General features: G+C 46.9%; 1 protein-coding gene across 4 annotated transcripts in view; it reads left to right on the forward strand.

Annotated features, from left to right (window-relative positions):
• The window catches only part of Atp7b (ATPase copper transporting beta), a 70,453-nt gene extending 54,494 nt beyond the window's left edge, over window positions 1-15,959 (forward strand). For all 4 annotated transcript variants that reach the window (XM_085844115.1, XM_085844114.1, XM_085844116.1 and 1 more), the window contains 9 exons: window positions 2,328-2,522; window positions 3,974-4,156; window positions 5,187-5,340; window positions 7,892-8,035; window positions 10,343-10,485; window positions 11,027-11,230; window positions 11,310-11,427; window positions 13,061-13,163; window positions 13,795-15,959. In XM_085844115.1, coding sequence (XP_085700241.1) covers window positions 2,328-2,522; window positions 3,974-4,156; window positions 5,187-5,340; window positions 7,892-8,035; window positions 10,343-10,485; window positions 11,027-11,230; window positions 11,310-11,427; window positions 13,061-13,163; window positions 13,795-14,068 — 1,518 coding nt within the window. In that variant the 3' untranslated portion in view covers window positions 14,069-15,959. The remainder of the gene's footprint in view (window positions 1-2,327; window positions 2,523-3,973; window positions 4,157-5,186; window positions 5,341-7,891; window positions 8,036-10,342; window positions 10,486-11,026; window positions 11,231-11,309; window positions 11,428-13,060; window positions 13,164-13,794) is intronic.
• The last annotated feature ends 11,932 nt before the right edge of the window (window positions 15,960-27,891 follow it).

Here is a 27,891-nt window from a genome sequence, read left to right on the forward strand (position 1 = left end):
GATATATTGAGTGATAATTAAAGGTTGCTGATTATAAAACAAACAAACAAACAAAACAAAACAAAAAAAAACATTTATTCAATAGCTGAAGAAGACAATCTTAGGAAATACTGTTTTTATCAAACTTCAAAAATATCAATGGAAAATATGGTATATCCTCAGAAAATCTTCTGCTTAAGAAATAAGAACTAATTCTCAAGAACACTTAGCAGTGTTTGAAGCCATTGTGGTTTTCATGAATGGGGTGCTGCATACGTCTGACACTTGGAGGCCAGGTCGGGACCCCACAGTTAAGTAGTGCCAGGGCCGACCAGCCAATGAGCCATCAGTGCCACCGGCTTTCCAGTGAGTGGGGTGCTTTTCATCTTATCTCATCTTACCTCACGCCAGTGCTTTGTTAGAGTCATGGCATGAAGAACTAAAGATGGAGCCTGTTTCTTCTGTGAAAATAGTGTCTGCCGGCAGATGAAGCTGTATCTGACGTGGTGTGCCATTTACTAACATGTCACTTTCTCCCTCAGCCTGTGTATTTTAAGTTGAGAGAGTCTGAGTTAAGTACTTTGTGGCATCCAAGAGCCCCTGGTGCTCAAAAGTGACCTGGGCATTGTCTCTAGGACGGCCAGTGGCTAAGCCAAGCCTGACTGCCAAGGCTCCAGCCGCATACGTAGCAGAAGAAGGACTTGTTGGACATCAGTGGGAGGAGAGGCCCTTGGTCCTGTGAAGGCTGGATGCCCCAGTGTAGGGGAATGCCAGGACAGGGAAGCAGGAGTGGGTGAATGGGTGGAGGGAATACCCTTATAGAAGCAGGGGGAGGGGGGATTGGATAGAGGGTTTTCGGAGGGGGAAACGAGGAAAGGGGATAACATTTGAAATGTAAATAAAGAAAGTATCTAATAAAACAAAAAAGATCTGGTTTTGGGCAAGTCGGGAGAAGGCAGTCTTCTGCCATTCCATGCTTTGACCTCTTATGCTGATTCTCCTGTTTTTATTTGCAAAAATCAGTGTGTGCTAACAACTGGGGTGCTGTGTGTTCCTTTCAGGCACTGTCATCACTGTGGCAAGAATGTCATTTGTAGGGAGGGCTCATGTTAATTTCCAGAAGTCCACAAGAGCCCCCAAAGTGCCAAATGTCATTTTAATAAGATGCCTGTGAAAACAAAACACACTATCTTTATCGTTTAAAAATCACGTATTTGTTAAATGGTATGCCTTTTTAGTCGAACACAGCGGGTTGAGAGAAAATTAATGACTTTTACAATATGCCTATTTTAGAGCCGTGCCTTTTAAAATGAAAGGATGAAGAATGTAAAGAATTTGTGCTTTGTGTTGTCCATTCACGAAACATACCCTGGTGATTAGTGAGTTTAGCATAGTGGAGTGGAGTGTACCACTCCAGTGCATTACGAAAACACAACAAGATGAATGAACACCCCAAACATCAAGTAGTGATTTCCCTGTCCGCCACCACACCAGAAAGCAGAGCTCCATTTTGTTTGTTCAGGTACTGAAAACCACTCAGAGGGATAACAAGGGGGCCCCAAGTTCTCTGTCATGAGGAGCGACCCCAGAGTTGCCCTCTGCAGCTCTCTGTGGCTCATATATGAGGCAGAGGATTTGATAGCCTGGATACACCCACAGCACATTTCTTCACACTGCCTTTTAAGTCCCAGTGTGTCCCGGATACCTTTCTGCATCAGTACACGTAGGCTGTATGTACAGCATCCTCCCGATTAACCCCTCAGACTCCGTTATGCCTACAGCTTCATGGACCAGTTCCCTTTTAGTTGTCCCCAGGTTTTGCTATCACAAGAAGAAAACAGCGATAGACATCCTTGCATCATTTGAACATAGGTCCTGTGGAGAGCTATTTAGGCTTTCAAAATAATGAGGCCAAAGGTAATGATGAGTTAACGTGCCGCGCCAGTTCTGTTCTGTGTGGTTGCCTATGTTTGTGTGCATATCGCTATGTTTATAAGCACAAAGCACTTTGCACCATTATATACTCAGGGAAACAGAGGCGGTGAGGGATGACCTTAGCAACACAGCTGGGATATGACCTATGTGGTCCAACTCCTGAGTTTGTGGCCCATCATGGTCTGACCTGACTCTGTTCCTGTTTCACCTTGCCTCTTTGAAGGAAGCTATGGGAAGAGATTAGGCAAGTCAGAGGTGGGCAGTGAAGCGATACATCTGATACAGAAGCTGCACAGGACACAGTCACAGTCATGTTCCTAAACTCGGTTCACTGTGTTCTCAGTTCCCACTGCCCTGCCGAGGTGAGATTCCCCACGCCCCCTGATCTCTCCATCTGATGTTTCTCTCTGCAGAGCCCTAGCAAGCACATCTCGCAGACGGAGGTGATCATCCGCTTTGCCTTCCAGACGTCCATCACTGTGCTGTGCATCGCCTGCCCCTGCTCCCTGGGGCTGGCCACACCCACAGCAGTCATGGTGGGCACTGGGGTGGCTGCCCAGAACGGTGTCCTAATCAAAGGAGGGAAGCCTCTGGAGATGGCACACAAGGTGGGCCCCTGTCAGGTCCTGGCTGTCCTTCGTGGGAACTGGGATAGCAGTTTCTATAGAGTCCTTATAAAACAGCCTCTCTTCATGGCTCCTTAAGAGAGACGCCTGACAGCCAGGTGGTGGTGGTGCACACCTACCACACTGCTGTTCATCACCAAAGGAAGTCAGGACAGGATCTCACACAGGGCAGGAACCTGGAGGCAGGAGCTGATGCAGAGGCCATGGAGAGATGTTACTGGCTTGCTTCCCCTGGCTTGCTCAGCTTGCTTTCTTATAGAACCCAGGGCTGCTAGCCCAGGGATGGCACCACCCACAATGAGCTGGGCTCTTCCCCCTTGATCACCAATTGAGAAAATGCCTTGCAGCTGGATCTCATGGAGGCACTTCCTCAAGGGAGGCTCCTTTCTCTGTAATAACTCCAGCTTGTGTCAGGTTGACACACAAAACCAGCCAGTACAAGTGACTTTCCCAGAAGACTATATCTGCTAACCAAGTTGAGAGCGCACATGCTTGGGATTAGCAGTGTCCCGTGACTCCAGGGTGGAAGAGTGACGGTGCATATTAAGTGCATATTTAGGTTAGTGTGGTGATGCACAGCCATGATCCCAGCTCTCAGGAGGCTGAGGCAGAAGGAACGTGAGTTCAGGTTCTACCTGAGCTGCCTAATGAGACCACAGCTATATACCAGTCTGTATTGTACTGGGGCCTGGCCTAGTCAGGAGTTTTTCAGCGGTGCTGGCAGTCTGGGAATTTGAGCAAGAGTTGGCCAGATAAGGTGGTAGTGGAGGTATCACTCCTGTGAAATGATAGGCAGGTGAAGAGGACTCTCGGGGACCACACATCTGTGTTGATCATGAGCTCCATGAGGTCTGCAGCACTTCTCTTCACTGGCGTGATCCTGGCATTCAGCCTGAAAGCCCCCAGAGACATCTTGTTGAACAAACTAATGAGCAGACAGAGGGAAATTAGAGACAGAGAAAGGGCTGAGGGAGGAGCCCATTCTAAGAGCCTCGGAAGATCACTTGGTAGAGCAGGGCGCTCCTTTGAGCCACTCAGTTACAAGCTGGGAGTGTCAGACTGGGTGCACAGTAAGGGTGGAGTATGGGAGGCAGGATCTTTGGAGGGAGAACCTCAGCTAACAGGGTTGAGGGTAGAGGACAGCATTGAGCTTTGGATTCCAAGCAGTGTATCTGCTGCTTACGGATCATGGTCTGAGAGAAACCTGATGCCCTCTGCTTGGTCAAAGATAAGGAACAGTGAAGCCGCAGACTGGCAGATGAGTAATGCTTTCTCGGTAGCAGCACTTGTTGCCCACACAGATTCAGGCCAAGGGTTAGGAAGTTAAGAATTGTTCCCTGCCCAAGGCAGGCCGAGAGAGAAGTCCCCAGTCGGACACGGGGACTGCGAAAGCTGCTTCCACACTAAGACCTGATGTGAAGTTGTGTTTGCAGATAAAGACCGTTATGTTTGACAAAACGGGCACCATCACCCACGGGGTCCCCAGAGTCATGCGGTTCCTGCTGCTCGCAGACATGGCCACACTCCCCCTCAGGAAGGTTCTGGCCGTGGTGGGCACCGCAGAGGCCAGCAGCGAGCACCCCTTAGGCGTGGCCGTCACTAAATACTGCAAAGAGGTATGCCGACCCTGGCCTTGGCAGCGCATGGGCTCTTCTCTCTCATCAGCCTTGGCTTCCTACCTCTCCACACTTGTTTAGCTGGGGCAGGGGGGCTCTTCACTTGCTGCAGGCAGGGCTTGCAGTGGGGCCATCACGGTTATAAGTCAGACGAGTGGATAACGCCAGGCTCAGGGCAAAGTGAGCGAGATGTGACCCTTCTGCCTTCTGAGAGCCTAAGTCTGGGGCAGGGGGAGTTGGGCACGTGAACAACTTCTTTATATGGCTAGGCTGAGGGCACTTCAGTGGGGTTGCCTGGGAGGAGCTAGCGCAGATGAGCTGAATAGCCCTGATTTGGGGGTTTAGAGAGTCACCGTACCCCTCTTGTCCTAAAACATGGGGGCAGATGGCGGACTATGCGGAGAGTGTCTGAGTGGCCTGAGCAAAAATTTATCATTGTTGTACCTCAGGAAACATTGGCAAGGAGATGTTTGAGAAATTTCATCCTGGGCTTGACCCTCATAGGGGTCAGTACACTGCTGTCCCTCGTAGGGGTCAGTACACTGCTGCCCCTCGTAGGAGTCAGTACACTGCTGTTTGACATCTGCCCATATGGGTCGGGAGGAAGCCTTATGCTTGCTTGCTGCTCCAGTGCCTCCCACCACTCCTGATGCCTTCCCTGGGTATCCCGCATAGCGAATGATCTGCCTGGCAGCTTCAAAGTAGCTCTGCTGTTCACCACTTACCTAGCCCGTTGTTCTGCTCTAATCACTCCCAACGTGGAAAGATCTGAGTGGTCTGAGGTAAGCTGACTCTCCTCTTGGATCTGCAGCCTGCCCAGTCATGAGGTTTCCACCTAGAGAGGATTTAGCTGTTTAGCCTGGTTCAGGTTGACAACCAACACCGAATCTGGTGACAGAGCGCTTGCTGAGCTCATGGTGCATTTCCTTCTGTTTGCCCTCACTTCCCCCTTTCTTCCTTGCTTCCTCCCACTACATCCCCCCACCCCCTGTGTCCCTCCACCCACCGCCGTGCTCTTTTGCTTCCACAGGAACTTGGGACGGAGACCCTGGGATACAGCACGGACTTCCAGGCAGTGCCCGGCTGTGGAATTAGCTGCAAAGTTAGCAATGTGGAGGGCATCCTGGCTCGCAGTGATCTGACCACTCACCCTGTTGGGGTTGGCAACCCTCCCACAGGGGAAGGTATTCCTCACTTTTGTCCCTCCTGGATCTCTTGGTGGCTGAACCTTATCTTGGTTAAAAGCAGAGGCAAGCCAGACCATACCAAACCCACCTGTGGGATTCCCCCCGCCCTGCTGTGGAGATGGGAGGCTCATTGCCAGGCGCCAGTACCTTGCCCACCCCAGGAACACCTGCTGCTTCTCTTTTCATGTTTGATACATCTCACTTCTTTATGTGTTTTGTTTGGCTTTTTGTTTTTGTGGTGGGTCTTGCTGTGTTAGTTTCCAACTCGGGACTCCAGTGACCCTCCCGCCTCAGCCTTCCAGCTAGCTGAGGCTATAGGTGTGTACCAGTCTCTGGCTTGATGTCTCAAGACGATGCTGCTTACAGAAAGAAGGCTGAAGTGGCACAAGACTTAGGTCCGTAGTTACTCCTCCCCTAGAGTGTTCTCTCTTTTATTTCACATTGATTTTTTTTTTTCTTTCCCATGGCCACAGGGTCGCAGGTGGCATCTGCTTTTCTGTTTCTTCTTCCTGTTTTTTTCCCATCTGGGTGTTCTCCAGTGTCATGTGTGGTGTCCTCATAGCTTACAGAAAGCAAGGGAAACAGGAAACGGTCCACCAACACCAAGAAAAGAGCTGCCCAGTGGCAGGCGCCACCTTTAGGTTCCTTGTTCGTGAACCCCAGGGATTCTCCTGTGCCAACTCCCGAGTGCTGGGACTGCAGGCATACAGCCCTGTCTGCACCTCACCTTGTTTGCCTGCCTCCCTAACCTCTTTCCTTCTTCCATCCTTATGTATATAGGATGTGCACATAAGTGTGTGCATGTGTGTGTAGTGGGGAGGCGTGCTCATGTGTGGACATACAGAGGCTAGGGAGGATGTTAGGTACCCTGCTCCATCAGCCTCTACCTTGTAGGGTCTCTTGCTGAACCCAGAACTCACTAGTTTGGGCCAGGACAGCAGGACAGCAAGCTCCAGGGATCTTCCAGTCTCCTTTCTCTGCCCCAGTGCTGGGATTCCAGGCACGCCAGGTTCCAGGCTTTTATGTGAGTGTGGAGCATAGAACCCAGGTTGTCAGTCTCACCTAGCAAGTGGTAGTAACCACCGAACCATCTCCCTAGCCTGCCTTTTTTTCAATCTGAGACCATTTTCCAGCCATTACATTAAACCGGTAGTGCATAGAATGCCCTGAATGCTAAATCTTAATTTAGGAGATGTTATTGGATGTCATGTGCTGCCTTTTAATAGCTTAGAGCCCTAAGGTGACATTCCCACTAGAGCATCCAAAAGTTGGGTCATGTCTCATCAGGGTCTCATGCTATTAGAAGGTGGCAGATTAAAAGCCACCTGCATTTTAGAGCATTCCATAGAGGCTGGGTGTGCTGTATGCCTGCAGTCCCAATACTTGGGAGATGGGGGCCAGGAGTACCAGGTGTATAAGGCCGACCTGGACTACATTGTTATGGAAGACTGCAGTCAACAAGAATCATATATGTGCGTACATGCACACACACACACACACACTTACACACACACTTACAGCTTTTGTAAATCAGGTAATAGATGGTCTTTGAGCTTCATGCCCACCAAAAGGAATTTCTGTCACAGGCGTGTTTACAGAAACAGAAACTGCAGGGAAAAAATATCTCTGCAGATAGGTGGTTTACAGGTCACAATAGAAGTATGTGAACATTTGCAAGTAGCACCAGAAAGAAGTAGTTTGTTAACACATGGGACCTACAGTGTGGCCTTTGTGCAGAGAGCTGCGGGAGTCACTTCTTTGGGTGCTCCCTGCACGTGTTTGTCTTTCAAAGACCGGGAGTAGGGGCCCCAAGTTTCTATTAGGATGACATGACATAGAGCAGTAATTTGATTTTGTTGGATGCATATATAAGATATGTATGTGTGTGTGTGTGTGTATCTCTGTGTACCTCCTCATCTCATCAATATAAAACTGCCTCAAAAAATATTGTGTCTCAAAAAACGGATTTACCTGATTTATTGATTCACTTTGGGCCATCTAAACCCCTCTGAAAATAATCCAGTCAACACATTCCTTTGGTCTGACCTAAAAGGCCAGCCTCAGACCCCTATAAAAAAGAATCAGGGGTTGGAGAGATGGCTCAGTGGTTGAGAGAACTTGCTTCTCTTGCAGAGGACCCAGGCTCTACTCCCCGCACTCACATGGCAGCTCACAACCGTCTGTAACTCCAGTTCCAGGAGATCTCACTGCTTCTGGCCTCCTTGTCAGGCAGGCACATGGTGCACACACATATATGCAGGCAAAATACTCATTCACATAAATTAATTAAGTCTTTAAAAATATCAGCACGTATCTCTAATGGCATCTAAGGACGCTACACGATGTTTGATATATTGATAGCATTTTAAACATGTATAATGCATGAAACACTCCATTCAATTCATGGAGTTCTCCATACTCTGTATCTTTCTGGTCCTTCAAGGAGAGTGTCACACAAGGTTATAGTTTTCAGAGCAGTCAGATGTCTCAGGGGTTTAGCTCATTGTGAAGTTGGACCGTCTGGGAGTAACCGTTCTCTTCTGAACAGCTGCAGGTCCCCAGACCTTCTCTGTGCTGATTGGAAACCGGGAATGGATGCGGCGCAATGGTTTAACCATCTCCAGTGACATCAGTGACGCCATGACAGATCATGAGATGAAAGGACAGACGGCCATCCTGGTGGCCATAGATGGTAATCCCTGTGTGAGATTAGCACACAGTTCACCGTCCCTGGCCCATAAGGAGGCCTCCTCTGCTGCCTCCCCTCCCCTCCTGCCCCCACCTGCCCCCTCTCCTACTCTTCCTCCCCCCTCCCTTCCCCTCCCCTCCCCTCTCCCTCCTCTCTGTTCTCTTTTCTTTCTTGTCCTTCTTTCCTTCTCTCCTCTTCCTCTTGTTTGGCATTATTATTTTTTTCTTTTGAAAACCATGTCACCCTTTCTGTCACTTTGAGGTGTCTTTCCAGGTTGTCTTTCTGTCTTTCCCCTTGATCCCTTCTCTTGGGGCCCTTCCTTGTTTTTAAGTGATTTCTTTTATTCTTTTTTTTTTTTATTGGAGTTTTGTGTATTTCCTTGGTGAAATAGCTCTTCATATCCCAGATCTTTGACTTTTTTTAAAAATTTTTAATATTTTTATTACATATTTTCCTCAATTACATTTCCAATGCTATCCCAAAAGTCCCCCATAGCGCCCCCCACTTCCCTACCCACCCATTCCCATTCTTTTGGCCCTGGCATTCCCCTATATTGGGGCATATAAAGTTTGCAAGTCCAATGGGCCTCTCTTCCCAGTGATGGCCGACTAGGCCATCTTTCGATACATATGCAGCTAGAGACAAGAGCTCCGGGGTACTGGTTAGTTCATCATGTTGTTCCAACTATGGGGTTGTAGATCCCTTTAGCTCCTTGGGTACTTTCTCTAGCTTCTCCATTGGGAGCCCTGTGATACATCCAATAGCTGACTGTGAGCATCCACTCCTGTGTTTGCTAGGCCCCTGCATAGTCTCACAAGAGACAGCTATATTTGGGTCCTTTCAGCAAAATCTTGCTAGTGTATGCAATGGTGTCCGCGTTTCGAAGCTGATTATGGGATGGATCCCTGGATACGGCAGTCTCTAGATGGTCCATCCTTTCATCACAGCTCCAAACTTTGTCTCTGTAACTCCTTCCATGGGTGTTTTGTTCCCAATTCTAAGAAGGAGCACAGTGTCCACATTTTGGTCTTCATTCTTCTTGAGTTTCATGCGTTTAGCAAATTGTATCTTATATCTTGGGTATCGATTTCTTTTATTCTTGAGATTACAATATAATTATATTATCTTCCCCTACTCTTTCCTTCCCCCCAAATCTCCAATATACTTCTCTGTCAAATTTATGGGCTCCATTTTTTACTTACACACATATGTATGTATGTATGTATGTCTAAATACATAAGCACAGCCAGCTCAGTCTGTAAATGTCACTTGTATGCTTGTCTTCAGGGGTGACCACTGGTACTAGGTAGCCAATTGATGTCTCCTCCCTGGGAAGGCTGTTCCCAGGAACTCTTGAGAGTTGAGGCCTTTCCCTTGTTACTGTCTCCATATTGATCCCATGCCAGCTCGGCTCCTAGAAGCCTCAACTGGTCTCTGTTGTACTTGCTTCTGTCTAAGGTGGCAACTCACATCGTCCTTCTCACGAATTTCCACAGACAAAACAGGAGTCCATGGCCCAGGAGGCCCCTGCAGCTCCCCACTGTCTGACTCAGGCCATACAGTTTCCCAGGACTCTGGGTGTCTCAGCGCTTAGAGTACACTGGGCTGTTTGCCTGAGAGATGGAACCCTTTGCTACATTCACTTTAGTGTCTGTTATTAGAAGTAATGCTGGACTCAAATAAAAGGTAGTTTACAATCCTGTATTCTGAACACTCCATCCAAACGTGCCTTCCTGCCCCTCATCCTTACAAACTGTGGTCTACAGTTCCTAATCTCGGACTCAGGGTAAGCGGAGGGCCTGCGCTCTGCTGTATTCTTACCATGCCACTTCAGCTCAGAACTCTCCTCCTCCTGTGTCTTCACTTCAGGGAAGTGTCTAACTTCAGGGAAAAGGTATATTGTACAAATCACACTTTCTGTAGGAAATGACAAAAAGGAAGGGCAGCTTCCTAGGTTAGATGTCTGTCCCTGAAAGCAGCATTGTATGTGTCTTGTATTTTTTTAATAGCAAACATACACTGGGTTCTTGCCATGCAAAAGATACTTGGCAAGGTAATCTATGTTCCCAGTGGAAACTCTAAAAAAGCCCACTGGGCTTTGGTGGGTATGAGGTTCTCCCTGCTCCTACCTGTGCTCCTTTTCCTGTCCTTTCCATGACTGAGAAACAAAAACAAAGCAACAGAACCCAGACATGATATCACGTACTCTGGAGGGTCATTTCCTGTGGCAAATGACATAGGCTGAGAGCCATCTTGCTTGCACGGAGCTGCCTGGGCCTGCTCTTGCTGATTGCTGTTGCTTGGTTCCAGGTGTGCTCTGCGGGATGATCGCCATCGCAGATGCTGTCAAACCAGAGGCTGCCCTGGCTATCTACACCCTGAAAAGCATGGGTGTGGATGTGGCTCTGATCACAGGGGACAACCGGAAGACAGCCAGAGCCATTGCTACTCAGGTAGGGCAGTGGCCAGGCATTCTTTGTCCTTGGAAATTTGTAGACAAGCTCACAGATGGAAAAAAAAAGATCTAAACATCTGATGTAAAAGCACACTTTTAATTCCAGCACTCTGAGGCAGAGGCAGGTGGACCTCTGAGTTCGAGGCCAGCCTGGTCTATATAGCAAGTTCCAGGCAGCCACAGCTACACTGAGACCTTGTCTCAAAAACAAACCAAAATAAACAGACAACGACAACAACAAGCCGTCATTTAAGCACTGTATTACGGGGGAGTGCTTTCTTGCTTCAGTTTGCTTATGGACTGAGAGGAATGGCTTGACCTTGGCCCACTCAGTTCTGAGTTTGGGGCATGAGGACGATGTCGCGGGGTAGCTGCCTGTCCCCATGGCTCTAGTGTGAATTCCGGAGCATTGTATTATCACCCTTGCACACCCTACCAAACCAGCCAAATGTGAAACTCTGTGGAAACCCAACTGCTACTGTGGATCTCTGCTTTTATCAAACTCGCACCTACATTAGGCATCGACCTCTTCCTTTCAGGTTGGCATCAACAAAGTCTTTGCGGAGGTACTGCCTTCTCACAAGGTGGCCAAGGTCCAGGAGCTTCAGAATGAAGGGAAGAAAGTTGCCATGGTGGGAGATGGGGTGAATGACTCCCCAGCTCTGGCCCAGGCTGACGTGGGCATCGCCATCGGGACTGGCACAGATGTTGCCATCGAAGCAGCAGACGTGGTCCTGATCAGAGTGAGCTCCGCTGTGTGGAGGTCTCAGGAGGGGCTGGTGTTGGTGTGAGTCCATACTCAAGCGTGCTTCTCTCCTGTAGAATGACTTATTGGACGTCGTGGCCAGCATTCATCTCTCCAAGAGGACCGTCCGGAGGATCCGGGTCAATCTGGTGCTGGCATTGATTTATAACATGGTTGGGATACCTATTGCTGCAGGTAGGTAGGGGCAGCTCTCACCTGTTACATCACCTTTGGTCTCTGCTGTGTCCCTGGTGAACTATTGACTCATCCATCTTGGTCTGGCTGGCCAGACACTGTGTGGAAAGTCCCGAGAGGGCCTCAAAGCCTCATTCGTTCTGGTTCCCTGTAGACAGCTGATTAGGAGGCTTGGCCATTCATTTAAGGTGGTCCTATCCTCTAAGAGTGTCTCTGTTCTCTGAAGCTTTATTAAGACATAATGTCTGAATAGGCATCATGGGATATTTTGAGGTACTTGCTATTTCAGACACAGTGGCTATTGTCTCAGAGACTGTATTAACAATGAATCCTGCCCAGACTCTAGTTTGATTTCCACAAACAACCTGGAGAGGAAGGGTATTCTGCTGAAAGGCTGTGTAGGCTGAAAGGACCCGAAGGGGTTTATTATTATTATTATTATTATTATTATTATTATTATTATATTTTATTTGTGTGTATGTATGCGTATACATGCATATGTGCACATGTGGACCTGGAGGTCACAGGACTTCCTGCCAGAATCAGTTCTCCCATGCCATTATGTGGGTCCTGAGGAACAAGCTCAGGTCATTCGGCTTGCCTGTAAGTTCCTTCACCCACTAAGCCATCTTGTTAGCCCCTGACCTAACGTCACAGCTTTCCTGTCTCAGTTTCTCTGTTATATCCAAGTGGTTAGTGGTGACGTCCATTATAGAGATTATCCAGTCTGCCTCAGCCTCCTGAGTCTAGAAGTCAGATGTAGTGACAATTCTGGAACTTTGATTTCTTTAAAACACACAGAAATATTATATGTTTTCATTTTAATCTCAGGTATGGGGCTGCTTCAGACTGTCCACAGCAGCTGACTGTGATTTGCCTTGTGCTCTAGTAGGGCTGTGATTTTTCCAGCTGCAGATAGTAGCCGAGATTGCGAGACATTTGGAATCCCAGAAACTTTTAAGAGGCTAAAATGCTAGCGCCTTGAGAAGCTGGACGGGTTGTTGGTTGGTTGCGGTTTGTTAAGAAGTTGTGGGTGAAGAAGAAGATATTAGATATTCTCCCAGCAAAGATCAAACTTACCCCCAAGGAACTTAACACCCTAAACAGCAGGAAGCAGTCTAATGATAATGTCACCTTCTTTCTGACCCCTGACTTTATTCGGGGATCTCCTTCCTTTCTCCTCTTTTTTCTCTTATCTAGTGTTAGGGGGGCAGAAGGGGTGGAAGAAAGGGGTGGAGAAGAGTGGAAGATAGAAGAACCCACAAAGAAGTGAAGGACAGCCGCAGTCAGATAAGGGTCTTTTCTGACCTCAGAGCAGCTTAGGAGCTTCACTCCCTCCTGGCTGTCTGGGACCTGGCTACCAGCCCTCCCTAGAGACCAGGTTGCTACCTCTGTAGAGAAGGATGATGACCATATCCACAGTGGTTATCCTCCGTGGTTCCCAGCCCCTGCACTGGCTGGTGGTACCCATACATAGTTCTAAGCAGGAGTAAGCAAGACAGAGTCACCTTCCCTTTGCCCACCTCCTGCTAGCTTAGCCTCACCTTGAGAGCTGGTGGGCATAGTGTCTCCGAGGTTCCCCGAGGAGGGCTCTCAGTATTCCCTGGCTGTCAGGTGGTACCTCTTTCGGCAGGTGTCTTCATGCCCATTGGCATCGTGCTGCAGCCGTGGATGGGCTCAGCAGCCATGGCTGCCTCCTCTGTGTCTGTGGTGCTCTCGTCTCTTCAGCTCAAGTGGTAAGTCCTGGGCCTGGAGCACCTGCTGGAGGAATCTCTGCAGGCTCCACCATGCATGGTGACAGCAGGTCGGGGCACAGCAGCGTGTTTCCTGCTTCCTGTGCTCTCCATTATTTATCTGGGAGCAACACAAAGGACCTGCATGGGGTTGTGTAGTGATTTTTCAGTACCCTGGACAGTGACTGCCCACTTAGCAGTGGTAAGAGGCTGGGTCTTTTTCAGAGCTATTTACATGAATACATGTAGAAATATGATCCCTGTGTATTTCCAGTTTTTCTCCTTAGCAAATATGTCCATGGACTGGGAACAGAGCTCACTAGTGGAACAGTTGTCTTGCATGGGAAAGATCCTGGGTTTAGTCCCAACAATACCAAAACAGAAAAACATTGATTTACTTACTCATGCATTCACTTAACAAAAATGAACAGTAGCCTACTATGTGGGGAGTGTTTACATAAGACGTTTCTGGACTATGTGAACTTGAACCATGGGAATTCAGTATCCTTTTTTTTTTTTCCTTAAAAACCCATGAAATTTTGCTATTTATGTTACTGAAAAATAGAGATTTCGCCAGAGAAAAAGGGCCTTATGTCCAGAGGGATTGGAGTATTCTCGGGTTCTTGCCTTTCAGCTATAGAAAGCCTGACCTAGAGAGATATGAGGCCCAGGCCCATGGCCGCATGAAGCCCCTGAGTGCCTCCCAAGTCAGCGTGCACATTGGCATGGATGACCGGCGTCGGGATTCTCCCAGGGCCACCGCATGGGACCAGGTCAGCTATGTGAGCCAAGTGTCTCTGTCCTCCCTGACGTCAGACAGATTGTCTCGGCATGGCGGGGCAGCAGAGGACGGTGGCGACAAATGGTCCCTGCTCCTGAGTGACAGGGATGAAGAGCAGTGCATCTGAGTGTTCCCCTGGGCAGGCCATGGCACTCCTTCTGGGTGAGCCTGCTCCTGCTCATGGTGGTCGAGCCAGGAGGTGCAGCCTTAACAAGCCACAGTGGGATGGACGAAGCTCATGGTGAGACCTGAGCATCCTGCTAGCCTTGCCTTCTTACAGTGTGTGGTGTATCTGCAGAGGCTGGGCAGGATTGCTCTTCCAGAAGCTGCTAGGTTGGGGAAAGTACACCATTCTCCCTGCTTTTCATGAGGGAGAGATCACACCCTGCTTGGGAAGAAACCACCACTCTTCACTGAGCCCTGCCTACTATATTTGTATATACTATCTAGGCAGTGAGGACCAGGCTCATCAGGACCACAAGCCTAGCTCAGCGCCCCTGGAGAGCTCCAACCAAATCTCTCCTATACTAAGAGCTCCCATAACGCCTGGAGTTAGGCAGCACACATGGGCCGTGTAAGCCTAAGGCTCCTTCAGATGAGTCTGTTCTCTGCCTGGTGTAGTTGGCATCCTTAGTACTGGAACTGCCTGCCCTCTATCTTCTGAGGGTAGAATTTGTGCCTTGGGTCTGATGCTCTGGCTCCTGCATTTCTGCCCGCCTAAAGGTGGCGCCCTGGTTTGCAGCCCAATCCAAAAGCTACCCGGCATCCCTATTTACTCTGAGGAGAGAATGTCATCCTGCTTAGAGCCACACCTACAGACTCACATGTGCCGCTCTCAACCAGCTGGAGAGATACCTCAGAGCCTGACCATAGTTCATTTTCCTACGGGGTCCAGGTCCTTGCCTCTCAGGGCACCCTATACAGCCATGCCATAACCTGTAGTGTATAAAGCACTGTTCCCTGGGAGGTGTATGCATAAGGGCACACCTCTGTCACTCAGTGGGGTCCAGTGGAGTTTGTCACAAATGCTTAGTGTGTGTGCCTGGAGGGAGTTTTCCCACCAGAAGAGAGTGAAGTTCTCAATAGAGAGCTATCTGCTGCTGAGGAGACATCTAAAGGAGGGACACCCACAGCCCCCCCTTCCCCCCCAGTGAAAATGCTCTTGTTGTCAGCTATGACTATGTGATTGGAGTGGCTTCAGAGGGCAGAGATGGGGCCAGCTTAACTGAGCGAGCGGCTGAGCCACCCAGAGCAGACTAGCAGAAATGGGTTACTCTCATTTGTGACATTAAAAATAAATAAATAAATAAATAAAGCCACAAAACTCCTTTATAGGATGTCACTTATTGGCCATGGCAGTGTTAGTCTTTTCTTTCTTTCTTTTTTTTTTTTTGTAGGTTTCTCACCTCTTTTCCCCACAAAAATAGCACCGTAGCTACCTAACGTTTATGACTGAAAACAAGGAAACAGGGTCCGAGGGCCTTGGTGTCTTCCCAGGAACTCACAGCCAATGTGCAGTTCAGAGGGTTCCGAAGGCCTTTCTGTAATGCCGCTGCTGCCTTACAATATCAGTTTGCTCGGTGAGAGTAAACTGGACGAGGGTCCTTGTCACTGCACAAGCAAACGTGACAGGAGATGGACCAACTTAGCTGCATCAACTTAGAATGCAGTTGGTCACGAGGTTACTACCCATCCCTTGGGATGGCTGGGTTTGGTTTTGCACCTTAGTGGTGCTTGCTGGGCTTTATCTTCTAAAACCTGGGATAGTATAGGGATCTGTTGCGCTCTCGGTATTTGCAACCCTCCCACGCCCTCTCCAGCGACCTCCCACTGACGTCATCTACTCTGTCTATAGTTCTGTTCTTATAGAATAAGTCTTGTTTTGGAATAAGGTAATCATTTTCTAAAGATTCTAATTGTATTGATTTTTAAACCTTCTGAGAATGTAAGCATCATGTTCACATGTAGACATGAAAATATTTATATAATTGTACAAATAAAATAAATAACTTTCTAGATGTTCAAAGAGTCAGGGTTTTGTTTTTGTTTTTACTGGCCGGAGAACAGTTCCCTCTTCAAAACTTTCCATGAAGCACGAGGATAAAGTTGCATCTTTTCATCCAGGAGTTGCCTGTGGCTTGCTTATTCTGTCCATATGGCTCATGCTACCGGATTCTTGGGGACTTCTTTGGAGGGACAAAGAATGATAGGATTCTAGCAGTGGGGACATGAGGTGGTGGGAACCCTCTTGCCTTGCCTTGGTCTGAACCACTCTGCTGAGTCTAGAGTAGTCAGCTACCCGGTAGCATTAGGACTGCAGAGAAGAAAGCCTTTGCTGAAGTCACTGCCCCAATAGGTTGACTCAAGCTCTGACTGTGCCCAGAATCTCACTGTTTGGTCTCTAGCACACCCTAGAGGACTTTACAGTCAGGGCATGAAGTGTCCACGGACCATTGTGGAAGGAGTGTTGGTGCTCCCTGTGGGGAGGATTAGCAAGCGTCCCTGCAAGGTTTCTCAGGCATCTGGCTGAATCTGAGCATCTTCTCTTGCTCCTGGTAAACTAAAGAATTAAGATGGGATTACCGCTATAAGAAATGACTGATAATTCTAATTTTCAGTGGCATCTGGAAATTGGCATGTTAAAAACAGATATCTAAACTATTGAGCTAGTTTAATAAAGAACTTGGATTAATAAAGGTGACTTTCACTTGAAAGATTACTTGATTAAAGGATTTGGGGAGATTCGGGGCTTTAAAAACCCATGTAGGGGGCTGGAGTAGTAGGTTCAATCCCCTGTACAAATAAAATAGGCTTACCTAAGACAAATTCTGTAATGTACATAAAGACCCCGAATTATAAAAGGCTCATTTGCATATACCCATAATTCCACCTTTCCTTGGAGCACATACACAGAGGAATACAGTAAGTGGCCTACTGGTCCTTTTTTCCCTTTTCAGGTGTGTGTGTAAACTGCTTGGGACTGGTGGAGAAGGAACTGCTCTGCTGAAGTTTCACACTGGGCTTGCGCAAGGCTGGAAGCGCCATTGTTTGGGGTTACTGCATGGAGAGAGATGTCTGCTGTCTGCCCTTGTTCTTCATATAAAGACAATGACCACAGAGTCTTTGAGACTTTGAGATTACTATGTAGAATGTAAGAAGGTTACATAATACTGAGAAATCCCAGAGTTTTTTTTTTTCTATTCAAAAAGATAAACAAAAATGTAAAAGCATACATTCAAACATTTCAAAATGAAATATGATTGATGGAAATTTAACATTTTTTTCTCTGGGGTAGAAATGGCTATTATATTATCTCAGCATAAGGAAAAATGGACCAAGAGGGTATAACTTGGTAGACCTCTTAACTAACATGTGCAAGATCCCTGGTTTGAGCTCAGTGCCAATAAAACCCTTTAGCTGTTTGTCTTAGTTAGGATTTTATTGCTGTGAACAGATACCATGACCAAGGCAAGTCTTATAAAGGACAACATTTAATTGGGGCTGGCTACAGGTTCAGAGTTTCAGTCCATTATAATCAAGGGGAGAGCATGGCAGCATCCAGACAGGCATGGTACAGGAGGAGCTGAGAGTTCGACATCTTCCATCTGAAGGCTGTTAGCAGAATACTGGCTTCTAGACAGCTAGGAATAGGGTCTTAAAGCCCTCGCCCACAATGACATACCTACTCCAACAGAGCCACACCTTCTAATAGTGCCACTCCCTGGGCCAAGCATATACAAACCATAACATTTCACTCCATGGCCCCATAGGCTTGTCAAACACACGAGTCTATGGGGGCCATATGTAGACACAGCTTAATAAAAAAGCACATGTAGTCCAACTTCCAAAATCCCCATAGACTATAGCAGTATCAGCAATATTAAAAGTCCAAAGTTAAACGTCCCTTCTGGAGCTAGGGGAAGGGCTGAGGAAGCTGAAGGTGATTGCAACCTCATAGAAGAACAATATCAACTAACCAGACCCCCCAGAGCTCCCAGGGACTAAACCATCAACCAAAGAGTACACATGGAGAGATCCATGGCTCCAGTTACATATGGAGCTGTGGATGGCCTTTTCTCACATCAATGGGAGGGGAGGCCCTTGGTCCTGTGGAGGCTTGATGCTAGAGCAGGGAGGCAGGAGTGGGTGGAGGGGCACCCTCGTAGAGGCAGAGGGGAGAGGGAAGAGGGGAGATGGGGTGGGAGGTTTGTGGAGGGGTAACTTGGAAAAATTTGAAATGTAAATGAATAAAATATTAACTAAAAATGTCTCTTCTGACATTCATCCAATCACTTAACTGTAACCTGGGAAGCAAGACAGGAAACCAGCTGGGCAAACTCCAAAGTCTGCATCTCCATGTCTGATGTCAAAGCAGTCTTCAGATCTCCAACTCCTTTTTCATCTTTGTTGACAGCAACAAACTTCTTTCTCTGGGCTGCTTCCACTTCCTGTTAGCAGCTTTCCTCAGCAGATATCCTTTGGTTCTGGCATCTCAAATATCTTTGAGCCTCCAAGGCAAACTTCAAAGTTATAGCTTCTTGTTTCAATGTCTGGGATCCACATATGATCTTCTGGGCTCCTTCAAAGGGCTGGTGTCACTTCTCTAGCTCTGCCCTTTGTAGCACTCTAGGCTCAGGCTGATCCACTCCACTGCTGCTGTTGTTCTTGGTGATCATCCCATTGTACTGGCATCTCCAATACACTGGGGTCTTCCAGTGCAACTAGGCTTCACCAATAGCCTCTCACTGGCTCTCTGTATGGTGCCAAGCCTCAAATCCTTTGCATGACCCCTTCAGTTTTGGGCTGTCAACTGCAACTGAAGCTGCACCATCATCAATAGCCTTCCATGGCCTCTTCAGGACCAAGCCTCAGCTGCTCTTCATGACCTATCCATGCCTTCAGAACCAGTACCACCTGGGTTGACTCTTACACATTACCAAGTACAGCTGCAACTGGAGGTTCAACCTTAGCTATCTCTGGAACACAGTTTCTTTGTGCTCTCAGAAAACACTTCCTAGATTTCACTTCAGTGGTCTCTACTTAATCACTGCTAATTTCTTAGCTCCAGCTAACCAGCATCAGTTGTCCCAGGAGTCCCTTCTATTCTTGACTCTAAAGCCAGAGCCACAGGACTGACGCTTCTGAGTTCTGCTGCTTGCTGGGGCTGAGCATGCCTGCCCCGCCTATCACCCCTTATTCAACTTTATCAATGCTGGGATTAAAGGTGTGTACTACCCCACCTGGACTTAAAGGTTTTCTTTACCTAGAACTTTCTCAGTTCCAGGCTAGCCGTGAACTCAAGAGATCTGTCTGTCTTTATCTCCAGTGATTAAAGGTGTGTACCTCCTTGCCTGGATCTAAATTTAGCTGGGTAGGATCTTGCCTCAAAGTTCTATTTCCTTAATCTGCTATCTCCTAGAACATAGGATTCAGCTCCATTCTGCTTCCTGGTGACCCTTAATATTTAAACCATATGTTTTATATTTTTCCTAAGTTTGCCACACTTGTTTAAAACACTCTTCATGAGACTTAACCAGAGATCAAAGTCTCTGCTGGGTGTTTCTGAGTCTCTTTACCATAGCCTCAGCCAGACTTTTCAGACAACGGCAAAAATTAGCCACATTCTTCACCAAAAATACCACAAAACAGTCTCTAGGCCACATATGAAAATTCTCCACTGAAATATCTTGGTCCAGGTATGAACAATTCAAATCACTCTCAGTAACAAAATCTTCCATATTCATTAAAGAATGCCCCACTTAAAGCATTCCACTGCTTTCCATATCTAAAGTCCCCAAATCCACATTCTTCCAAACAAAACCATGATCATGCCCATCATAGCAATACACCAGTTCCTGGTACCAACTTCTGTCTTAGGGTTTTATTGGCGTAAACAGATACCATGACTAAGGCGAGTCTTTTTAAATTTTATTTTATTATTATTATTATTTTTGTTTTTTTCAAGATGGGTTTCTCTGTGTAGCCCTGGATGTCCTGGAACTCACTCTGTCGACCAGGCTGGCCTCGAACTCAGAAATCTGCCTGCCTCTGCCTCCCAAGTGCTGGGATTAAAGGCATATGCCCCCACTGCCCTGCAAGGCAAGTCTTATAAAGGATGACTTTTAAATGGGGCTGGCTTCATCTGAAGGCTGCTAGCAGAATACTAGCTTCTAGGCAGCTAGGATGAGAGTCTTAAAGCACCCCCATGACTCCCACATACCTACTCCAACAAGCCCACACCTACTCCAACAGGGTCATACCTTCTAATAGTGTCACTCCCTGGGCTGAGCATATACAAACCATAACACTGTTACAGCAAAAATTCTAAGTATAGAAATTGAGAAAGTTGGTGCAGAGAGCTGCTCTAAAAGCCACCCCGGCTTCCAGAGAAAAGCTCCCAAGCAGGGTTTTGTAGAGGGAGATCCTTTGTCTTTGTGTGTGAATTCATCTGGATATAGATGTGGCAGAGTCTCCTGGCTTCCTGTATTCCAGCCTTGACCAGCTGCAACCACTGAACACTGAGATGATGCAGTGGCCCCAGGAAGGACTAGCTGTGACTTGCTACAGTCCCCATCTCTCACAATGCTCACAGGAGCTATCTGCATACATTCCATTTTTATTGCCAGGGAACCAAGTGACAGCACTGTTAAACTAGCTGCCAGGGAGACAGTGGGGGATGGAGGGGGGCACCCACACTGCCACTATGGCCTCAGAGCTCACAATCCACTCTGCTCCAGGTGGAAAGCTCTCTCCTCCTAAGGCAAAGCTGAACCTTTCAGTTCAGTAGAGGAGGTGGCTACCGTCCTTTGGCAAGCTGGTGCAATTTAGCTTGGGAGCCACCAGATGTCTCTCTGACCAAACAATACTCCAGTCACAGCCAGAATCCAAGTTCTCTTCATTATTATTTGGCCCTCAGGTTTTTCCGGGGAGAATTCTCTGACAGCAAAAACAAATCCACCATATGGCTCAGCTGTACACTCTTTGGCATATGCCCAAAGGAGTCCACATCTTAGTCCACAGATTCTTGTTTAGCCATGTTCATTGCTGCTCTATTCAGTATCTGGAAAGTGGAAACAATCTAAATGTCCTTCAAGTTCTCAATAGATAATGAAAATGTACACACACACACACACACACACACACACGTAATTACATGCAATTACATTATAATCTCAAAAAATAAAATAATAAAGTTTAGGGAAATGAAATAAAAACCAACAACAAAATTAGGTCCTAGAGTGATGGTCCAGTCATTAGGAACGCTTAGTGCTCTTGCAGAGGACCTGGTTAGGCTCTCAGAACCCATGTGGTGGCTCGGAACCATCTGTGGCTCCAGTTTTAAGGATCGGATTCGGTCTTCTGGTGTCTGAGGGCACAAGACACACACAGTGAACAGGTGTGTGTGTGTGTGTATTATATATGTCACACTTGTGTTCAAAACACAGTCCATAATTATTTCTGCATGATTTTTTTCTCACTATAATATTTTCACTTTTCTTTTGGGATGTTGTCTTAGTTTGGGTTTTACTGTTGTGAAGAGACACCATGACCAAGGCAACTCTTATAAAAGATAACATTTAATTGAGGCTAGCTTACTGGTTCAGAGGTTCAGTCCATTATCATTATGGCAGGAAACATGGCAGCATGCAGGCAGGCATGGGGCTGGAAAAGGAGCTGAGAGTTCTACATCTTCATCCATAGGAAGCCAGGAGCAGACTGTCCATAGACAGCTAGGAGGAGGGTCTCAAAGCACACCCCCAACGTGACCACTTCCTCCAACAAGGCCATACCTCTTAATAGTGCCACTCCCTGGGCCAAGCATATTTAAACCACCACATTCCACTCCCTGCCCCCATAGGCTTGTTCAAACACAGGAGTCTACGGGAGCCATGCCTAGCCTTAGCATAATGCAAATTAGGTTCAGTCCAACTTCCAAAGTCCCAAAGTCTCTAAGTCTCAACAATGATAGGAGTCCAAAGTTCAAAGTCTCTTCTGAGATTCATGTAATCTCTTAAATGTAATCTCTTGTAAAATAAAAATAAAAAAAGCAGATCACATACCTCCAACAAATGACATCCTGGGCAAAAGCAAGACCAAAAACTAGCTAGGCAGACTCCAAACTCTGCATCTCCATGTCTGGTGTCCAACTCCTTTCAGCTTTCCTGACTACAACACAATTCTTTCTCTTGGGCCAGTTCTAGTCTCTGTAAGCAACTTTCCTTGGCAGGTATCCCATGGCTCTGGCATTTCTAACATCTTGGGGCCTCCACAGCAACTTCAACTTTACAGCTTCTTGTTCCAGTGTCTGGGGTCCATACATGATCTTCTGGGCTTCACAAAGGGCTTGGGTCACTTCTCCAGCTCTTCCCTCTGTAGGTTCAGGTTGACTTTATTCCACTGCTGCTGCTGCTTTTGGTGATCGTCTCATGGTACTGGTATCTCCAATACACTGGGGTCTTCCATTGCAACTAGGTTTCACCAATAGCCTCTTATAGGTTCTCTTCATAGTTCCAAGCCTCAATTTCTTTGCAGGAGCCATTCAGTCCTGGGCCATCAATTGCATCTGAGGCTGTACCTTCACCAATGGCCTTCCCTGGCCTCTCACAGTGCTGAGCCTCAGCTGCTCTCCATGACCCCTTCATTCCTTCAAAGCCAGTACCACCTGGGAGATATTTATACATTAGCAAGTCCAGTTGCATTATGAGGCTCAACCTTGGCCATCTCTGGAACACAGCTTCTTTGTGCTTTCAGAAAACACATCCCAGAAGATTTCATCTCAGTGATGCTGATCTCTTCTTAATCACCACTAATTTCTTAGGTCCAGCTAACCAGCAGCAATTGTCCCAGTAGTTCCTTCTATTTTGGACTCTAAAGCCAGTGTCACATGGCCAAAGCTGCTGAGTTCTTCTGCTTTCTAGGGATGCAACATGACCCCCTTGTTCTATTACATTATCACCAGCTTTCTGTTTTCCAACTCCTTCACTGGCTTAAACTTGGCTGTCCTAGAACTTGCTCTGTAAACTGACCTGAACTCAGAGATCTGAATTCTGTGTCTCCTGAATGCTAGGAGCCTGGATTTAGGCTTTTCTTCACCTAGAACTTGCTCTGTCCCAGGCTGACTTTGAATTCAGAGACTTTTAATCTGGAATGAACTATAATTCAGATGTCGAGGACACAGGCTTTTGATCCAGATCTCGAGGAATAGTGGCATTAAAATCTTTGGCCCAGACATGGTGGTGCACACATTTAATCCCAGGATACAAAGGCAAACAGATGTCTGAATTCAAGGAAAGCCACCACATTCCTCAATGATCTACTCTCAATGATCAATTACATCTGGAAAGAGCATCTCATTCCTGATTCATCTTAACAGGTTGCATCAATTCAAAGACCCTTATCTTGCTATCATACAAATCTGCTTGCTTTCTCACCATGCTGCTGGCCATTATTCTTGGAGACAGCTTGTTTGTTTCCCCAGTAAACGTTTCTTTCTGTCCATGAAGTGGTCCAATTGGGCAGTTTCACTGTGTCCTCACAGATACTTGCTTGTGACCCAGATTCACGGTATTCTCAGGTATGAAGTGGTAGTCCCAGACTACCAGTAGCTGCCTGAGTAGGAAGTTCCCTTGGGGAAGGCCAATCTAGCATGGTTTTTAAATAGAGTTTGTTCCCACTAGCAATTAGATTAAGTGGCTTCCTTCAGATGCTGTAACTAAGGGCTCCTGGACACCAAGGAGAGCAGACTCCAGGTGTCTTCCTTCTGATCCATTATTGATCCCCCAGTGGGTAGAATGGCCAGGACCTTCCTGTGATAGCAGGAACATGACTTTTCTAATAGTTTCTTTGCTTGCAGTAAACACATCGATCTTGTTCTAGTGCGGGCTGTCTCATTTTCACCAATTTTTCCCATCAAGGTTCACCTTTTCTCTAGATGAGGTCATCCTTTGGTTCAGAATGGGACAATTCTTGAGGCAGCAACCGTGATTTTAGCTTGTCTTTGTGCTGTCCCATCTACAGTCATAATTGTCTGTTTTTATTTTTCATCTCAGTTATGAAAACCTTTTTGGCACTTCTAGAAGATGCAAAGTGTTTATGCCCATGAAATTCTCAAGTATTTGGAGCATTCTTTTTCTGGATCCCAAAGAAGATTGGCTAACAAAAGCCAAATGTAGAGCCCAGTTGTTCTCATGGCTACAGTTTCTAAAGGAATGAGGGTTTTAAAAAAGCGTCTCATTAGCATTCAAGGAAGGGCCAGGGGGCATATTCTGGTCACATTTGGGGTGGGTGGAAGGGAAAACCTCCAAGTCAGTTTTCTGTTCCCTGTAAGCAGCTGTGGCCAAGAAAATCCCCAAACTTTTCACTGCTCAGCTGTGAACAGTCAAAGCAGTTGCTGGCAGTCATTCCAAGTACGTTTGTGGATTTGTAGAATAATGAGAGAGGTGAAGGGCTGAGGTCTCTTAGAGATCGGGGTATTTGGAGCCTATCCATTTTATAGATCATAATCATGCCATAGAGGATCACTTGTAAGCTAGGGACAAGCATTCTTGTTGGTCTATCCCAGGGGATGGAAAGGAGAGCAGAGGACAGGACTTGGGCTCACAACAGAGACTGTAAGCTGTGGGGAATGGTAGAGATGAGGGCAGATGATGTGAGAAGGGGTGAGGGGGGCCTGTACCCTCATCCTGACTGTGAGGGTAGAATGATGGCATGGGGTAGTGGACAAAAAATGAGTGAAGTTGTCTTTGGGATGATGGCTCAGCGTGAAAGTCTTCAATGCAAAGGACTAACCACTAATCAATGTAGGAGAAATGGTCTGGGTATCAGGGCTTCCTGTAACCACAAGACAGTCAGGTCTAGTGATGGGGGCGGGGGTGTCTAAGGACCACTGGGTCTAGCCTATGCCATAAGGTGGCCAATTTATGGAACTTTCTCTCAGAGACACTTTGTAGTCATCATCAAATCCTAAAGAGAATTAAAAAAAAAAAGATTTATTATTATATCTAAATACACTGTAGCTGTCTGTCTTCAGACACACCAGAAGAGGGCATCAGATCCCATTACAGATGGTTGTAAGCCACCATGTGGCTGCTGGGATTTGAACTCAGGACCTTCGGAACAGCAGTCAGTGCTCTTAACCACTGAGCCATCTCTCCAGTCCCTGAGAAACTTTTTAAACATACATTGGAGAGGAGTCCGTTTAAAGTGACTGAGCTTCCCAACACCCCTCTGTGCTCCGGACTGATGTCTGAGCTGGACTTAAACTGCACAGTGAACAGAACAACAAAGGAAAGGAGGAGGTGCCAAGAGAGTATTCCAGTGTGATGAGTCTGCAGGAATGAGAAGGTAATCAAGGGATTTGGAACCAAGGAGACAAGGAATTAGAAAAGACATGGGAGGGGAACTATGGTGGAACCAGGAGGAAGTAGAGAGTAGTTGTATTTACCATGTGGCTGATAGAACCATTAAAAAAAAAAAAAAAAAAAAGGTTGGGTTGTCTCTCTGAGCATAGGTGGCCAGGGCAGAAGAACTCCCCACTCCTTCAGAGAGAAGAAGAAGGAATGCCCAGGTTGGCTTCCAGTTACCATTAACCAAAATGAGCTCTGAGAGATGGCTGGCTCTCTAGTCTCCAAGGAAGTTCAGAGGGAAGTGGTGAGGCCCAGAGCAATAGCGGAAATAGAAATGGTTAAGTTGTACTATGCTATCAGCCATTCAGTCATCCACAGAAACAGACATAAAGATTTCCGACCAGAATTTCCTAAGGCTACAATCTTGACTTTTTGGATGAAGGTGCCAGAGAGAAATCTTCATCAGGATTTATTAGATTAGACCAGAGATCTAGCCTATATATCAGAATCTACCTCCTGGGAGGATCAGGAGGACAGTACTTGTGTCAAGAAACAGAGTGGGCATCTCCAGTCCTGGTGTGAGAGGCACAGGGCTCTGGAATGTCTTAGGAGGTATCTCCCTTGTAACAACCCACCAATGGAGAGAGCTAAAGTGCAGGTTTGCCTTAAATGAGCATCTCACTGGGACCTCCAGATGTCCTACATCTTACTGACACAGGAGAATGCCTTTCAATGATAGTCATATTAAGACACCTTTATTTTCTGGTAATTTAGAGCAGGCTCATGACAAAAAGACCCTTGACCCTGGAGAGAGAGAGAGAGGCAGAGGCAGAGGCAGAGGCAGAGGCAGAGGCAGAGGCAGAGGCAGAGGCAGAGGCAGAGGCAGAGGCAGAGGCAGAGGCAGAGGCAGAGGCAGAGGCAGAGGCAGAGGCAGAGGTGTAAAGCCCTGAACCACTCAGCAGTTTTTGTAAACAAAGACATTAACTTCTCTGGTTTAGTAAAACAATGGGCTTCTTGGATCTACAGGCGGGGCTGGAGTAGAGCAGTCTGCTCAGCAGAATGTTAGCAGTGCTAGGGAGCAGATGAAACACAAAATGCAGTAAGCTAGAGGAAGGCGGGGTTACCTTGTCAGCTCACCATCTGCCTGAGTTTGAAGCCTTGGACTAACTTGGAGCTTTGTTTATTACAAGCAAGTGAACTATCTGGATTGGGAAAATAAAAGAATTGAAGACAAGGAGGGAAAAAGCCATGGTGTCTCTATCCACTTTCATTTAGGGAGTGAGGGGTAGAGGTATTCCCACTGACTCGTTTAAAAAGACATTGGTGGGGGGAGGGGATGGGAGATTTGCAGAGGGGAGACTGGGAAGGGGAACAACATTTGAAATGTAAATGAGTAAAATAACCAAAATATTTTGATTTCAATAAAAATAAAAATAAAATAAAATTAAAAAAAAAAGTCGTTGGTGACATGGCTGAAGAGAAGGCACTTGCTACTTAAGAGTGCTTGCTACTATCCCAGAGGTCTAGAGTTTCATTTCCAGAGGTCTAGAGTTTCAAAACCCATATTGGATAGCCCACAACTGCCTACAAGTCCAGCTCCAGGGGAATCCAAGCACTGACAAGACAAGTTATGGAGACCTGCAATCTTTCATGTCCCAGATTAAACTCTTCACTTTCCTGATCCCTTTGTATCTTAGTGACAGACAGGCACAATGGCTCCTTCATTGTCTTTGAGGAACCCACATCTTGGTTATCTGCTTCTCCTATATCCTCAAATCCCATCCATCCCTCGGCACACAGATACCGGTCTGCCTCTCAATGGCTATCCAAGATGTGGTTTCTCTCTATCCCAACCCTGCTGCTGCTTCACCCCAATCCATCACCTTTCCTTGGATCCTGCTGTGGCCAGATGAATGCTCTCACCATTTTCCCACTGCCCTCTCCTATGCTCATTCATATTACAGAAATATGCTGCCAAATTGAAAGGCACACAATTAAATCAGGGACCTCATTAAATAGGACCCCAATTCAATAGATTGGATCAAGGCCTATGATTCTATATCTATGAGATGCTCCCAGGTGAGGTCCATGCTATTTCTCTGTGAGTTCCATGTGAACAATCAGATGCTGTTTCTAAGACTGAAGCCCGAGCTGGAGGTGTAACAGTGGTGGTGAATTCCTCTAACATATGCGAGACATTGGATTTGGTCTCTAGCACCAAATAATACCTTACATTTAAGTATAAATACATCATCCCTTCTCCTGCCACCCCTCAGTGGCTCTCTGTTGCCCACACTGCTCCTGGATCACCCAACCAGTACTTATAACTCCTTAGTCTGTGCCCCCGACTCCACCCTGGCATTTAACTAAGCGTGTGCAGTTCCTCAAAGCTCTGTGCTTTTCCATTCTCTATATCTGGAATGCACCCTATGGCTTAGTCTCCAGATCATCCCTACTCTCTTGTAAGACTCTCAAAGCCATCTTCCCCTCTAGGAAACCTTTCTAACGAGCTCCCACTCATGCTTTCAAATAGCTTAAGAGAAAGGTAAGGAATCCCTCCATGCGTCTGTCTCCCCCGGCCTTCACCATGTATAGATGCACTGGC

The sequence above is a fragment of the Mus caroli genome, unplaced genomic scaffold, assembly GCF_978045245.1.
Source record: "Mus caroli unplaced genomic scaffold, Mus_caroli_1 scaffold_10, whole genome shotgun sequence".
In the NCBI taxonomy this organism is placed as follows: Eukaryota; Metazoa; Chordata; class Mammalia; order Rodentia; family Muridae; genus Mus; species Mus caroli.